This window comes from Eucyclogobius newberryi, unplaced genomic scaffold (genome assembly GCF_026437365.1).
Source record: "Eucyclogobius newberryi isolate DKJ021-1_F unplaced genomic scaffold, fEucNew1.0.hap1 SCAF_1, whole genome shotgun sequence".
In the NCBI taxonomy this organism is placed as follows: Eukaryota; Metazoa; Chordata; class Actinopteri; order Gobiiformes; family Gobiidae; genus Eucyclogobius; species Eucyclogobius newberryi.
In genome coordinates this window covers 48,801,782-48,818,990 of record NW_027315723.1, presented here as the reverse complement: position 1 = coordinate 48,818,990, position 17,209 = coordinate 48,801,782, and the positions used below count along the sequence as shown (strand labels likewise).

General features: G+C 42.0%; 1 protein-coding gene across 2 annotated transcripts in view; it reads left to right on the top strand.

Annotated features, from left to right (window-relative positions):
* LOC140361881 (diacylglycerol kinase zeta-like) overlaps positions 1–17,209 on the top strand; it is a 128,212-nt gene that overhangs the window by 10,435 nt on the left and 100,568 nt on the right. The window contains exons 3-6 of one of the 2 annotated variants that reach the window (XM_072447779.1): positions 14,744–14,852; positions 16,312–16,407; positions 16,848–16,925; positions 17,038–17,100. In XM_072447779.1, the coding sequence (XP_072303880.1) occupies positions 14,744–14,852; positions 16,312–16,407; positions 16,848–16,925; positions 17,038–17,100 (346 nt within the window). The remainder of the gene's footprint in view (positions 1–14,743; positions 14,853–16,311; positions 16,408–16,847; positions 16,926–17,037; positions 17,101–17,209) is intronic. The other variant, XM_072447788.1, reaches the window with a different exon arrangement.

The window sequence follows — 17,209 nt, the reverse complement described above, 5'->3', positions numbered from 1 at the left end:
TAATATGCGAATCGATTAAAAATTGGAAAATCGATTTTTTTTTCTAATACAAACAAAGCTGAATATTGGTTTGTATAGATTTTTCTATTAATTTCTTGATCTGTTTACTACAGCATGTAACCAAGTACCGTACTTTTCAGACTTTAAGCCACTACTTTTTCCCACGCTTTGAACCCTGCGGTCATTACAATGATGCGTCTTAATTTATAGATTTTACTGGCAAACGGCCACCGGGGGGCACTCTAGCAAGCGTTTGACACATTGGCGAAACACAAAGACACACGCGGAGCGGTGACAGTCGATATGCGGCGGTCTGCAGTTTAGAACCGGCTACATTGAAATGAGACTTTCTCGGCCCCATCTGACCCCGCTGGTCAAAAGACAAGCTCAGTGCTTGAGACCCGCACGGGACGGTCTTTAAATAAATAAACTGAACTAATCCCGCTGAAAATGTTCAGAGGGAGAAATGTCCTCCCGTCTCCACCTGCTCTGCCCTCGGTTACAGCGAGTGGTCACTCTCACGCACTTCCCCGTATCACCACGTGGACAGGGGCGCTCAAGGGCACTCTAATCCACCCGAACCTGCAGCATTTGACCTGCGGGAAATCCTGTCCACCACAGGTCTCTAGTCAGGGCCAACACAGCTAAGGCAGGTCCAATAAGTGCCGGTGGTCGCCTGCTCGCCTCCTCTATAGCTTGGCCCAAACCGGCCCATTTACCCATCAGCCCACCCGGAAAATCCCTTATTTTGTGCGCAGTGCAGATTTTCTGTGCGCTGAGACCTTTGAAGCAGTGCGCCCACATGCGCAGCTTAGAAGGAACACTGATGTAGACCAAATGTTCCAACCCTGTGTAATCTAATCTCAGTATGAAAGCAGCTGTTCTGTGAAGGCCACAGACATTTAAGAGAATGGTGGGGAGGAAACGGCATCATAAAGTCCAAGGAACACACCGAACACATCAGGAAGAAGGTTGTGGAGTTTAGGGTTAGGTATAAATGGGTTTACTAGTTTTGAACATCTCATGGAGGGATGGAAGCTGCTCAGAGTTGACGAGAAGATGGATGGAGCTAAATACAGGGCAATCTTAGAAGAAAACCTGTTTGTGTATCGCAAAAGACTTGAGACTGGGACAGAGCTTCACCTTCAGCAGGACAACAACCCTGAACATAAAGCCAGAGCTACAATGGAATGGTTTAAAACTAAACATAAATTCATGTGTTAGAACGGCTCTAAATCCAATCTAGAATCTGTAGAAGATCTGAAAACTGCTGTTCACAAACGCTCTCCATCAAATGTGACTGAGCTCGAGCTGTTAATGAAGAAGAATGGGCAAAAATGTCAGTCTGTAGGTGAGGAGAGCAAAAGACTTGCTGCTGTGATGCCAAAGTAAAGCAAGTTCTATAAAGTATTGCCTGAATACTTTTGCACACTGCACTTTTCAGTTTTTTATTTGTTTAATCTGGAAATGGTGTATAATTTCCCCTCCACTTCACAATTGTGTGCAACTTTGTGTCGCTTTGTCACCAACAAATCTCAATACAAGGAGTATGAACACGGGACATGCCTTTAACACAATTCAAAAAATCTAGACTAAACTAACTACATAAATAAACTAACAAGACTAAACCCTCTGCCTGATACTTGCATCCAACTGCGTGATGAGAATAAAGCACTTTAAAGGTACCCAGCTCTTAAAATATTTTTTGGGTACCAGTACTTGAAGGCAAGGCAAGGCAAGTTTTTGTAGAGCACATTTCATACACAAGGCAATTCAAAGTGCTTCACACAGCAGGAAAAATGCATTCAAATCACAAAGAAATTACAGAAACAGAAATACAATAAAATTAACTAAATTAAAAATTATCAATCCAACTGATTTTCTAAACTAATAAAATCACAAACAAAAGAGAAGTGCAAAGAAAAAATCCTTTCAGTCATATGCGCAGCTAAACAAAACTGTTTTTAGCTTAGATTTGAACATTGTCAGAGTAGAAGCCTGTCTCACATCTTCAGGAAGACTGTTCCAGATTTTAGCTGCATAAAACTGAAACGCAGATTCCCCATGTTTTGTCCTGACTCTGGGCACCAGCAGGAGGCCGGTCCCTGAGGTCCTCAGAGTCCGAGATGGTTCATATGGCACTAACATATCCAAGATGTACTTTGGTGCTAGGCCATGGAGAGACTTGTACACAAGCAGAGCTGCTTTAAAATCTATTCTCTGAGCCACAGGGGCCAGTGCAGAGACCTGAGAACAGGACTAATGTGCTCATACTTCCTGGTTCTAGTCAGGACCCAAGCAGCAGCGTTCTGGATGTACTGCAGCTGTTTTACAACTCGTTTGGAGAGGCCAGTGAGCAGGCCGTTACAGTAGTCTAATCTACTGGAGACAAACGCATGGATAAGTCTCTCTAAATCTGGTTTTGACACCATATTTTTGATTTTGGCAATGTTTTTTAGATGGTAAAAAGCTGCTGATGTTATTGATTTGACGTGGCTATTAAAGTTCAAGTCTGAGTCCATTATTACCCCCAGATTTCTAATTTGGTTTGTAGGTTTTAGAGCGAGACTCTGGAGGTGACCGCTAACACTTTCTCTTTGTTTCTGTGGGCCAAAAACGATTATTTCAGTCTTGTCTGAGTTCAGCTGGAGAAAGTTGTTTTGCATCCACAAACTGATCTGTTGGATGCAGTGACAGAGTGAATCCACTGGTCCATAGTCACCTGTAACAGTGAAACATAGATCTGAGTGTCGTCTGCATAATTGTGATAGGACACATTTTCACTGCGTATCAACTGACCTAACGGCAGCATGTAGAGGTTGAACAGAAGGGGACCCAGGACTGACCCTTGGGGCACTCCACAGGTCAGGGTCATGTGGTCTGAGACACAGCTACCAATTTCAACAAAGTACTTCCTGTCTTCCAGATAGGACCTTAACCAGTTTAGGGCAGTGCCAGTGATGCCCACCCAGTCCTCTAGTCTCTGTAAGAGGATCCCATGATCGACAGTGTCAAAAGCAGCACTCAGATCTAACAGAATTAAGACTGAGGCTTTGCCCGTGTCAGTGTTCAGGCGGATGTCATTTGTCACCTTGACAAGAGCAGTCTCAGTGCTATGATGAGGTCTAAAACCTGACTGAAAAACATCAAATAAGTTGTTTATTGAGGAAATCTGTGACTGTTGTAAACAACCTTTTCAAGGACTTTGTCCCAAAATGGCAGATTAGAGATGGGCCGGTAATGACTCAGTACTGCGGCATCAAGACTGCTCTTCTTTAGGAGAGGCTTTATGACCGCAGTTTTCAAAGACATTGGGAATGTTCCAGATTGAAGCGACATGTTAACTATGTGAGTGAATGGTGCTAACAAACTGTTCAGCACAGACTTTAGAAATCTGGTGGGTAACACATCGAGGCAGCATGTAGATGAACTCAGACTAGTGATGATCTCATGGACAGTTTTTTATCAGTTACAGGTGCAAAGTGAGTTAGCTCTAAGTGTCTTGGTGGTTTTAGGGTAATTTTTTGCATTGTGGGATTTATAGCATTTTTAATGCCCTGAACTTTGTCATTAAAGAATAATGCAAACTCATTACACTTGGATGTGGAAATGAGTTCTAACGGCAGCTGAGCTGGAGGGTTTGTTAATCTGTTTACTGTGGCAAACAGGACACGCGAGTTGTTACTGCAGCTTCCAATAATTTCAGAGAAATATCTTTCCCTAGTTCTACATAAGATTAGGTTTTACATGTTCAGCTTCTCTTTGTAAATCTCTTTTTGAACCTGGAGCTTTGACTTGTGCCATTTCCGTTCGGCCCTGCGGCGCTCCCTTTTCTGTGCCCTGACCGAATCATCATTTCTCCACGGCGCCTTCTGCTTATTTTTAACCATTTTAGCCTTTTATAGGAACGATGGTGTCCAGAACATTCAAAACACTAGATGTAACAGAGTTCAACAAATCATTTACATTAGAACATGAGACATTTTCAAAGTTTATCATTTCCATAAACAGTGCACCTGTGCCATCACTTATGTGTCTCCTCTGAACAACTGCAGGACCAACCGGTGGTTTGGGAGAAACAGACAGGTCAAAGAAGACACAGAAATGATCAGACAGAGCAACATTGATCACATTAACATTTAAAATATTTACCCCTTTTGTAATTATGAGATCTAGAGTGTGTCCTTTGCTGTGGGTGGGGCCTCTCACATGCTGAGTAAGACTGAAGGTTTCAAGGACAGCATCAAGCTCTTTAGCGTTTCTGTCACAAATATTATCAACATGCACATTGAAATCACCTGTAATGACCAAACCATCAAAGTCTGTGCATACGACTGAAAGCATCTCAGTAAAATCATCAATAAAACTTTGGCAGTGCTGGGGAGGCTTGTATAAAACAATGAAGAGAATGGATGGAGACCGTTTTAGCTCCATTTTAAAGGATACATACTCAAATGATGAAAACACCCCAAAAGACAACCTGCGGGTAATTATTTCATCTCTAAAGACAGCACAGACTCCACCCCCTTTTTTGTTTTCTCGTGTTTCAGATTCAAACTTAAAGTTGGGTGGAGCAGATTCTATCAGAACTACATTTCCTGTGTTTTTGTCAAGCCATGTTTCAGTTAAAAACATAAAATCAAGATTATAAGAAGAAATAAAATTATTAATTAAGAGAGATTTGTTACATAAGGATCTGACATTTAGCACAGCAAGTTTCAGACTAGTTTCAGTGGGACTGGGCTTTATCTTTTCACAGGGAATATGAATCACATTTCTCAGATTGGGCCTGACTCGCATTTTGTTTTTCCATCTGTGTGATGATGTGACTACAGAAATAGCACTAGGGGGGGCTCTTTTTACATAGGGCCCCGGGTTGGTTTGATTTTTAATGTGACAATAAGACCCGGCAACGCTGAGACCCAGTGCATCCTAGCTATGGTAGATACCAGGTGAAAGGCGAGGTTGGATGGGTGGTGGGGCTTTTGTAGCCAAGGAGAGTTTGGGACCAGGTGAGAGGCGAGGGGGGATGGGTGGTGGGGCTTTTGTTGGTGTAGTCGGCTTGTGCAGGGAAGAGTTGATAAGTATTGACATAGCCCTTGCTATATTGGGCGTGAGTGGAGCCATCTTAATGCCTGATTTGATCAGACTTTCAAAATGGCTGGGAAGGCCCATGGGTGAGAGTGGAGATGAGAAGGAGAATGATGAATCTTTAGTGGGAGTAGATGTTTCAGGGGGAACCCAGGGCTGGTGTGAAGGCAGGGGCGGTGACAGGGATGTTGTTGGGCTTGTCACAGATGGGTCCAAGGCCTTTGAAGATTGTTCCTTTGCTGGAGGCGGTGGAGGTGAATGTGGAGCAGCTGGAGCTGAATCCTTTGCTGGTGGTGGTGGAGCAGCTGCTGATGAATCCTTTGGTGGAGGCTGAGGTTGTGGTGCTTTTGATGTTGAAACATTGGCTCGGTCTCTGGCTGATGGAGCAGGAATTCTTCTCTCATTCCTCTCTTCTCTAACTATCTGCTCAGGACCCTGTCCAGGCCCAGTCCAATGCCTCAGAGCGTGGAGCAGGTTCTCTGTCAGCACCCTCACTCCACCTCTGCATAGGTGGGGGCCATTTCTCTTAAACAGGTCCTCTCGTTTCCAGAATAAATAGAAGTTCTCAATGTAGTGTAGTCCTCTCGGGGAACTCTCTTTGGACAGCCATGTGTTCAGCTGAAGAAGCCGGCTAAACTTGTTTATCCTCCTGTCGATGTTTGGAAGAGGTCCACTTATGAATGTTTTGATTTCCATTTTATCAAGCACGTCGAATAACTTCAAGAAGTCTTTTTTCAAGACTTCAGTCTGTTCCCGCCGCATGTCCACTGCACCCACGTGCACAATCAGCTGTTTAGCTCCTCCATGCTTAGCCATAATATTTGGAAGGAGTGACGTTATCTCAGAAACAGTGGCGCTTGGAAAAGAATGTGTGTTTATCTTTTCATGCGTCACGTGACTTATCGCGCCGTCCCCAATCAAAACAATCTGCGTGACCTTGGCTCCTGGCACAGATCCTCCTCGCTGTATTTTGGCCACGTCATCTTTCCTTTTTTCATTTAATTCCATCTCTGAAAGTGGTAAAAATCGGTTTGTGAGCTGTATTTTAGGTGACCTCACGTTATCTTTGTATCGTTTAGGCTTTGCTCCAAGTTTGTTCCAAGAAACAGCCTGGTCTTTCTGGTTTTTAGACAGTTTTGGAAACGACACAGAGTCACTGCGGTTTAGGTTGAAAGTAGCAGTTTTTCTTGTAAAAAGTGTGCTCTTCTTACCATCGGTTGACACAGGAATGGTATCGTGAAGAACTTTTTCAGATTCCAAAACAAATATCCGTGTTTTCAGCTCATTAATTTCTTGTTGATATTTCCGACAGCGTTCACAGTCTTTCTCCCTTCTTCTCCCGGACATGTCGCTGGCGTCAGATATGTCGTTAAAACTGGAAAAATGTTCTTAAAATCCTTGGTTTACTTGAAAAAGTCTAAAGCAAAAATGTTTGGAAGACAAAAACTGATTAAAAAGCAAAATAAATAAGGAAAGCAGCAATAGCAAGCGGAGCGAGCAAAAAAGCGTGTGCACTCTTCGGAAGCAGGTACTAAAAAAAAAAAAGGAAAAAAAAAAAAGGTGGAATGGACGATTTTTTGGCCCAAATCTGAGACTCATTTCCTCGTGGCGTGGACTGCCGATTAGTCCTGCCACGTATCAATCATAGGATGCACCTACTGCTCACCTGCAGCCTCGTGCGGCTCGTCCCCAGGAGAGCAGCATGTTTCCCTGTTTCTAAGCGCATTGATCTATCATGATGTCTTTCCCTCAGTGTACGGGACAAAATTAAGACGGAGAAAGACAGTTCGAGCTCAGAAGAGACGGAAATCTACGGGAGACGAGAGACGCGATGCGATCCGTCGCGCTAAAACAATACCTGGTGTTCAGCACCGGTACCAGAGTAGTACCAACTATATAAAACCACAAAACAGAATCATACTTTTCACTAAACACATTTTTGTGCTTTGACAATAGAGTGCTCTCCCAGGACCACAAAGCGATTCAAAGTGCTTTACAAAACAGGAACATTAAAAACAGTCATTACACAATTTAGATGAGTGCAGATCCAAACCAGACAAGTACTGCTGCTGCTACTACTGCTACTACTGCTGCTGCTACTACTGCTGCTACTACTGCTACTACTGCTACTACTGCTGCTAATACTACTGCTACTACTGCTACTACTGCTGCTGCTACTACTGCTACTACTGCTACTACTGCTGCTAATACTACTGCTACTACTGCTACTGCTACTACTGCTACTACTGCTACTACTACTACTACTGCTGCTAATACTACTGCTACTACTGCTACTACTACTGCTGCTACTGCTACTATTGCTGCTAATACTACTGCTACTACTGCTACTACTGCTACTGCTACTACTGCTACTACTACTACTGCTGCTACTGCTAATACTACTGCTACTACTGCTACTGCTACTACTGCTGCTACTACTACTGCTACTGCTACTACTGCTGCTAATACTACTGCTACTGCTACTACTGCTGCTAATACTACTGCTACTACTGCTACTACTACTGCTACTGCTACTGCTACTGCTACTGCTACTTCTACTGCTACTGATACTACTACTACTGCTACTGCTACTACTGCTACTGCTACTGCTACTGCTACTGCTACTGCTACTGCTACTGCTACTGCTACTGCTACTACTACTGCTACTATTACTGCTACTACTACTGCTGCTACTGCTACTACTACTGCTACTACTACTACTGCTACATTTCTGTGTGGAGCCAGAGGAAGTGGGTTAATCAATGGAAGTCAATGGCCATTAGACACAAACTCTAACAAATGCATATGCATACTCTCGACCCATAATGCACACAAAGTACTTCACCATTATTATCTTTGACTGTGTAGAGATGTCAGAACTGAATAATGTCTTTAGTCTTTTTGATCATAGATGAGAAGATGATATGAAGACGCACTATGAGAACGAAAAGAGCGAATAACCTTTTACAGTACGTCATAAACTCCCAAAGGTTAGATTGGTATGGAAATCTATTTGTGTAAAAATAAATGGGAAGAACTCCTTAAATTTAGTCATACAATTTAATCACACAATAATAATGGCTCTAAAATTTAAAGTGGAGGCAGATACATTAAGATATTAGTACTTTTCTAAATATAAGCCCCAAAAAAGAACTATAAGCACCATAATACACATTTTTATTGCTTCCACTATTACCTTCTAGAATCTGAAAACGGCCAATAAATGTGCACTTTTCTGCTCTTTGCGTCGCATCCAAAACAAAATTGCCCCTGGCCCATTTTCAAAGTTATATTTAGTGGTAGAATATGTCCATAAACCTCTGGAGAAGCCTTTTTGATTTATGCCTTGTTGATAACTGGTGCTAATTGGTGGTATCCAGGAGAGGGCCACTCCGGGTGCACAGAACAGGGCCGGCGTGGGAGGCCTGTGCTGTCTTTTTGTTATGGAGATGTGAGTGGGTGAAGAGGCTGATGATGATGGTGGAGAGCGCTGGGTGGAGAGCTCAAATCAGCAGAGACTAAAACATATCATCTATTGTTGTTTTTTTAATAAGCCAAACAGCATTAAATTAGAGCCTCAAATTACAGGCTAACATAATGTAAGTGGTGTTTTTGTTGTTTTGGCTCTTCTGTGAGTGACGGGTGGATATATCCAATCACAGGGAAGTGAAGCATATTATTTTTCCTCCAAATGCAAGTGTTGGCATGGATACGAACATTTCAAGCGCAATGGGTTTTGACAATTCTCTTTTAAAAGCTGAAGGTAAATTCACTAAGAATGAGATTTAAGGACTTGTTATAAAGCAAAAAGGTCCAGGTGGAATCCATATAAACGTCCTTTTCATTTTTCATTTTATTTTAGGGTCATTTGTTACTTGTGGGTTTGGAGAACAAACTGAGCCTTTTATGTACTGCAGATCAAGCAGCTCGAGGGTTCCCTTTTATAAGATGGTGGACAAAATGGAATAAACCCAAAAAGTCCAACGACCCATGACAATAACCAAACTCAAGAAAACAGAAAACACAAACTAAGCAGACAGTAAGCCCGCACCTTTCAAAAGAACCCATTTGTTTATTCTGAATAAAGTGTTTTTATGCTTTATTAAGGCTGGTTAAGATGTAATTATTATAAAGTCGTACCCAAATAAACAATACCAATGTCCAACTAAAATAAATGTTTTTCTTATTATAACAACGTGGTTCTATAGGAACTCTGATCAGATTTAGTGCTATTTTCTGCTATATTTGTGCTTCAAATTAGTATCTAGTTGTGACACTGGTATAAATAATTATCTGTGTATCTTTTTTTTTTCTCACTACCTTTCCAAAGGCAAGGGAAAATAGAAATGGTGATACATATTCTTTATTTTTAAGTTTTACTGTTAATTAGTATTTGGGTAAATAAAATATTGTGACCTATGTTGTAAGAAAATTAACCTTTTTGCAATATTGCCCTCTTTACCTATTATGTAATGGTGACTAAATGCTCTTGACAAAAAACTCTTTCAATCGAGTTATTCATTGTTCACAGCTGTCTTTATAGCGTTATCCCGTCTGCTCCACTTTAGCTTTTGTCAGCCGGCCTGTTGTCTGTTCCTCTGACGACTGCTAATCTAATAGAGAACTAATCCTCCCTGCAGGGGCCACTATCTGACACAGGGCCCAGTACCTGCTCTAAAAATAGCTCTATTTAATATAATAAGACGTGATTTATGTGTTCTGGAGAACAGTGGCCTCTAGTGGTTCAAATGTTTATTGTGGATCAAAAAGGTTGCATAGTGTTGTGTTTGCTTTGGTGTTTATTCATGAAAACAGCGATTCATCATCTATTCTAGTAGAAACAAATGCATGTTATTTTCTAAGTAAAAAATATAGGTTGCCATTAAACTACTACAATTGATAATGATCCCACCCCATGGCTTCCAAATGCTGTTGTATATGACCAGTAAATTGAACCTTTAACTTCCATTTCTCTTTAATGAATCCACAAACCACTCTTTTGAAGTCTGTTAGGTGGAGACTCCAACTCTTTGATGACTCTTGACTTGAGAGTCGAAACGTCTTGTTTTTCAAAAATAATGTGTCCAGATGACTACAAATTAATCTACATTTCTAAAGTCAAACTGTTTTCAAGACTTTAATAAGCAGCAGGTTGTGTTGAATTTAGGCCAAAACAATTATCAATAAGACAAGAAGTATATGTTTACTTCATATTCACCTCCCTGGCTTGTTTTGACAAGAAACTGCTCCATTTACAGTGTACACAGCACAATATACCCTTGTGTCTTCAGCTCTCCGCCCACAAAGAGCACTGTAGGATGAAAACGCCACGTGATTGGCTCGCTGTGTTTTGCAGTCAGTCTCTTCCTGGTTTGGCTGGACAGGAGCAAGGAATGCATGGCTACAACAAGTATGTGGAGTTTTCTATTGTACATCCCATACACTCGATAAGAGTTTGTTTGAATAGTCGTTAGCATATACTATAGGCGTGTAGTGTGACTCTACACTCTAATCTTAACTCTGAAAGAGATTATTTACCTTTACCCTATCTATGTTGAGACGTATGTGGCTGGCTATATGCTTGTAGGTACTAGAAAAACTATTCAAAATATTCATTTATACAGGACTTAAGAACAGCTCAAATGTGATTAACATAAAGCAAAAGCACACGTTTTTACAGAAAATGTCGACAGAACAACCAGAGTTTATATGTGATTCAACAAAGTCTACACATCAAAACGCATAAATCACTCCACTATCGCTGCTACTTTAAAGAATTAAAGATTGAAATGTCAATGATTTTAAATAGATAGATACAGCAAGGTAACATTAATTCATCCACACTGAATAATGAAATTCCAAACACAATTAACTCGCTATGCGTTAGGAATTCTAATTGCAGTTGGAATATAAGTCTTCCTGAAACGCTCAAATTTGCCCTTTGTGCTGTTGTTGATCACTCAGAGTGTAGGAGGAGATGTTCATGATGGATCCAAGCTTGGACAGCATCCTTCCCTCTGTCACTTGTTGGGCTGTTGGAAGTTTGGACCCCTGTTTCTGTTTGCAGAGCATACGCGAGCCCAAAGAACAGGGCATCAGCCTCTACTCTGTGGTAGACATTCCACAGTAAGGGGGATGTCATCAGAACAGGGAGTCTGCTTTTCCCCTTACTGTAAATTACGTCCACATGATTTTCCTGTATTCCTCCCTCTCCCAAAATGTCAGTTGAAAGCAGGGGCTAGTATTGTGCTGAAAGTCTGCAGTGTAGTTTACATACAAGAATGGAGCAAGTATCGTTCCCTGAGGTGCTCCATGCTGCCCAAGATGGTGTTGGAGGTACAGTTCTGCAGACTGGGGGACGGGTAGTCCACACGCCAATGGATCAGAGATGTCTCTGCCCCCATTCGCTTCATCTTCTCACCGAAGCACAGGGCTTTATGGTGCTTCAACCGATGTTCTCAACTAGGGCTGCGACTACAAATTATTTATTTAAGTAATCAATCTGGTGATTATTCTTTAGATTCATCAATTAGTTTTTTGGATTGTGGAAGGCCTGAGAAGAGATGTTTACTGAATTAGACCCATGAAGAAACTAAAGTCAACTAAAACATGTACAATAGGCTCCTCCCTCTGGGACCAGCACTATCTCAAAATAAATAAATGCTAAATATCAGTGAGACTTTCATGGTTAAAGGTCAATAAATGAATAAATACATTTAAAAAGGGATGTTGCTTTAGAACAACATTTATAACTTTTATTTTTTAATCCAAAACTTTGAATATTTCCTGTGTAATTTGTCAGAGAGATAATACTTTCTTAGCTCATGCCATGTTTTGGAGTTCATGTCCAGAAAGCGATTGCTTAATTAGCTGCGGTTAATCGTTTAACTTGTTTTAGCCCTTGAGCAATATGTATTTTGTCGCTACAGTACTAGATCTACTCTCTGTCTGTTGTTGTTATATTTGGACAGTTTAAGTTTTGTCATTGCAGTTTTTGAAATTCTAAATAAATAAATGGGTCCGTTGTGCCGTGAGCTGTGGAGACAGATCTGCTCCTCAGTTTAACACAAATCAAAAACCATTTGTGCTGTTACATTATTCATCATCAGATTACACATTAGGTGTTGGAATGGCTTGAGTTTGAAAGCAGTGACACTGACTTTCTTTATCTCAAACAGTTATCACCATGACGCCCACCAAGTTATCGTCCGTGTATCAGAGCTTGTACCTTACAATACGTTCTGATTCAATTTGTCTTCGTTAACAAAAGCCTGTTTATTCATTTTTTATTGCACGTTTTCTTACAGTGATCTCCACAGAACTGACTCGTACTCGGCCTCCTCCTGCTTGTTTCCATGGAGATGATGTTCCTTTTGTATAATATTCCACAGTATGCTATAATACCTAATCATAAATGCGTGATGTAGAATGTTAAGTATGTTTTAACGTTCTATTTCCATGGAATCGTGCATGTGACTTCCACCTACAGAAAGTTACGTAGTGCTGCTTTAACTAAACTTCCTCAAAAGGTATTGCAGTTGTATTGTTAAAGCTCTTCTTATGCAGCCTTTGTCCTGCATTGGCCAACAGCTGTGTCAGAAACAGACTGCTCTTGTGGTAAAACATCAACTAAAGGGCTGAAATGTCCCTGTAAAAGATCTACATGAGTATTCTCTCTGTTTTCACTTGTTAAGGCTGAGCAAAATAATATGTCTGTTTGCCGTAATCCAACCAACCCGGTATGAAACTAGCCGACTGAAAAAAAAATCAGCATTTTGTTGAAAAAACGTCAAAATCTTTTATTTTTCAATTATTTCGCCGACTCACCGACCGGTCTTTCCTAAACCGCCTTGTGTCGAATATTTTTATCACGCTGGTAAACCTATCTTTCTTCCCAAAGGTCTGATAACACATCTTCATATTCGGTCCTCCACATGCTTCTGTAACATAACAGAACGCGCAAAACAGAAGTTATATTGCCATTTTCAAGTTGGTTTGCCTCTGTCGGTGCCAATGAAGTGTCCGTAGTACATGTCACTCTTTGTCACGGTTTGACTTGATTTAAATTTGACTTACGCAATGGATTCTGGGATTGAAACACGCCCAGCAGCGTCATCACAACAAACATGGCGCCCCCCTTGTCCCCCGCATGTTCGCTCGTCTTCGCTACCAAAATAAAGGATAGTGGCGTACAAAAGGTCGATTGAAATATCTTAAAATCGTTAGATTTAGTCTCCCGATCGGGTTGATCGAGACGTTTTCCGTCATTGACTGTTGAAGCCTGACCCCTGGACTGTTGAAGCCTGACCCCTGGACTGTTGAAGCCTGACCCCTGGACTGTTGAAGCCTGACCCCTGGCGGTCACTCCGAGTCCAAAAATGGCAAAATTTTTATCTTTTTTTTTGCCTTCAAAGTAAAAAAAAAATAAGAATTTAACTACCGTCCGACCCACTTGAAAAATGTTGGGTCGGGTTACAGCAAACAGACAATCTATTTGGGGTAGACTAAGGTTTATTTCCCTTATCGGCCAAGATCATTTTCCTCCTTTCAATACATGGCTTTTTATTTCAGGCCAAATGATGGGCTAAGAAAATTGTACTATCCAGTGGCAAATGATAATTTTAAGTGAAATTACAGTGGAACCTGTCAGAATATTTGACATCTCACGCAATCAAGACTTTTAAACTCGGACTGAAGACATTTTAAACACTAGAGATATTCCAGTTTTACAGTGACGGGCTTCACCTCCTGCCGTGCCAATATGAGACTACTGTATTTTTATCTTCTTTGTCCAGTTATGACAAGAGATGACAAGAGATTAATATCATCCTTACATAATGGACATAACATAATTGACAGGAGGGAGAGACTGAAGTCTGATAAACCTCTCCTAAACAACACAAAGGCTGTGAACGACATCAAATGTGACCGTCACAATCATTGTGAGAAGAAACATCACGATTATTCAGGATCTAACAGTGAAATCCATAATTTTCTTCATCCACAGTGTCATAACATGTCTCTGGTTATGAAATCAAACTGAATGATAGTTATGTCATGGCACCAAACAGGCCTGATGAGAAAGCTCTTTACATGTAGGCTTTGGATTCACTCGAAATGGCTTCATTTTTGCTATGAAAATAACTACAAAATATGATTTATCAGTTCTTACGATCATATTGAATAATCAGAATTATTGATATTTTCCTATGTTTATTTTACTTTAATATTACAAGTATAATGATTATGATATGGCTGTTAAGTGCTGCGCTATAAACATAACTGATGTTTAAATATACCTTTTGACACGAAATTAAAACAAATCTTTTAATCCCTTAATTTACTGTGTGTCAAACTCTGTCAAAATAAAAACTTAACGACAAAACTGATGAATCGAGGCTAATGTAGACTCAATAAAGTCAAATATGTTCAGTGTTTTCATGTCAGATGGAGGACATGGTGGTGTTATGATATATATTTAGTTTGGTACTATATTGGTTGTTGCGTTATGGACACTTTAGCGCTATATTGTGCCGCCCTACTGGTCACCGTGGGAACTGTGGGCTGCTTCATCCTTTGACAGTGGACTTTTTTCTCCAGTCTTTCAATATATTAATGTGAGATGAAATGATACGACCCTGTTTGTTGACAGGAAAGCCATAGCCAAGTCGGGGCTCCGCCAGCTGCCCTCTGACCCCTACATGCCCTCCCTGGGCAAGATGGAGCCTGAGCCACACCCCCGCTCTGCTGTGGACTGGACTGTGAGTACACTTCCCATTCTAACGTCCGCCTCTTTCTCTGTGACAGCTGCTTTGAGGCTTCTCATTCTGGACTTCTGTTGGTTTTAAAAAGCTCTCCATGATCCTGGCCGCCACCTTCCCTCAACAGCGGTCTCAGCTCGCGTTAGCAACAGGGTTGAGCTTTTGACCCGTGGGTCCTGCGTGTCGAGTTGAGCCACAAAATGTTCCTTATATATATTATTCAGTTCCTCGTTAAGCTTGTTTGTCCGTGAATTTGGATTGCAATAAACACGCAGCATTTTGCAATTGTTACTTTTATTTTTGACTAAACATGGTCGGGCCTCCTGCTGGTGCCAGAGTGAGGACTAAACATGGACCGGCCTCCTGCTGGTGCCAGAGTGAGGACTAAACATGGACCGGCCTCCTGCTGGTGCCAGAGTGAGGACTAAACATGGACCGGCCTCCTGCTGGTGCCAGAGTGAGGACTAAACATGGACCGGCCTCCTGCTGGTGCCAGAGTGAGGACTAAACATGGACCGGCCTCCTGCTGGTGCCAGAGTGAGGACTAAACATGGACCGGCCTCCTGCTGGTGCCAGAGTGAGGACTAAACATGGACCGGCCTCCTGCTGGTGCCAGAGTCAGGACTAAACATGGACCGGCCTCCTGCTGGTGCCAGAGTCAGGACTAAACATGGACCGGCCTCCTGCTGGTGCCAGAGTCAGGACTAAACATGGACCGGCCTCCTGCTGGTGCCAGAGTCAGGACTGAACATGGACCGGCCTCCTGCTGGTGCCAGAGTCAGGACTAAACATGGACCGGCCTCCTGCTGGTGCCAGAGTCAGGACTAAACATGGACCGGCCTCCTGCTGGTGCCAGAGTCAGGACTAAACATGGACCGGCCTCCTGCTGGTGCCAGAGTCAGGACTCATTCGTCATTATAATCTTAAAGGCGCAATGGATGATTTTTCGGCGATTTGAGAACGCAGGTGGAAGTGCACATGCCACTCCCCCGTGCGGACTGATACAACACACACATGCATTTGTTTATTAGTGCGACGGATCACATCACATCTCTCGTCTCCCGTAGATTTCCGTCTCTTATGAGTCAGCTCGAAGAGTCTTTCTCCGTCTTCATTTTGCCCCGTACACTGAGGGAACTATATTATGATAGATCAATGCGCTTAGACACGCGGAAATGTTGGACGAGCCACACAAGGCTGCAGGTGAGCGATAGGTGCGTTTTATGATTGATATGTGGCAGGACTAATCGGCAGTCCACGCCACGAGGAAATAAGACTCAAATTTATGCCAAAAAAATCGTCCATTCAACCTTGCGTTGCACCAATGAAATTTCCCCATGTGGGACAATAAAGGATTATCTTATCTTATCTTATCTTTAACATGTCTAAACTGCCTTTATTGTTTACCAAATGGAACATAATGAATCTTGACTAACCTGAGTGTTCCCTCTGTGTCCAGGAGGGGGCGGTGTACGGGGAACACATGTGGATCGAGACCAACGTGTCAGGAGACTGCTGTTACGTGGGCGAGCAGGACTGTGTGGCCCGGGCACAGGTGGGCGACCCTCTGTTTGGGGGCCGAGCAGACGGCACAAGGGGGATCGGATGGAACAAAGCCGCTTTGAAATACAAAGTCTGAATAATTGCGTCAAGTAAACTCGGAAATAGAAGAATGACATACACTTACTGAAAGCTCAAGATGTTTATTTAGAATATATTGTATTTTAGATTTTATTACTCTACAGTTTACTGCATGTCCGTCCCCAGTCTCATCCCCATTTCATGTCAAATAAAGCCTACAGTCCAAAGAAATTATTTTCTTATTATGATCTTACTCTACTCCTCCTGATCCAAACAGTTTTAGATTTTGTCTCTAAATACAACAGTACAGTGTTTGTGGTGCTCTGCTGCCCCCCGGTGGACAGGAAACGGATTGCTCATTCGCTCACTACAGAAATGGCACAGATGATGCAGTGAGATGTTTGTTTCCTTCAGCAGAAATCCTCAGTTCGGAGGAAGTGTGCGGCGTGTAAGATCGTGGCTCACGCCGTCTGCATCGAACAGTTGGAGAAGGTCAGTTCATGTTTGCGCTGGCATAAAATTTTAACGTGTTTAATTGAAGGATTACCAAGACTAAAGCCCACTCTAAAACCTGTTTGAATTAATTGGTGCTGCATCTTTTCAGTTCCCCAGCTCCAGAGCCATGCTGTTGGATTCCATTCTTCCACTCAATGACCCCACTTTTAGAGTGAGACCACCAAAGCCTTCACAAAATCTCCTTTCTGTCCATTTCGGGTGCTGTCTGGAGCCTCATTATTTCATTGAAATCATAAATCAGCTCTACCATTTCTACACAA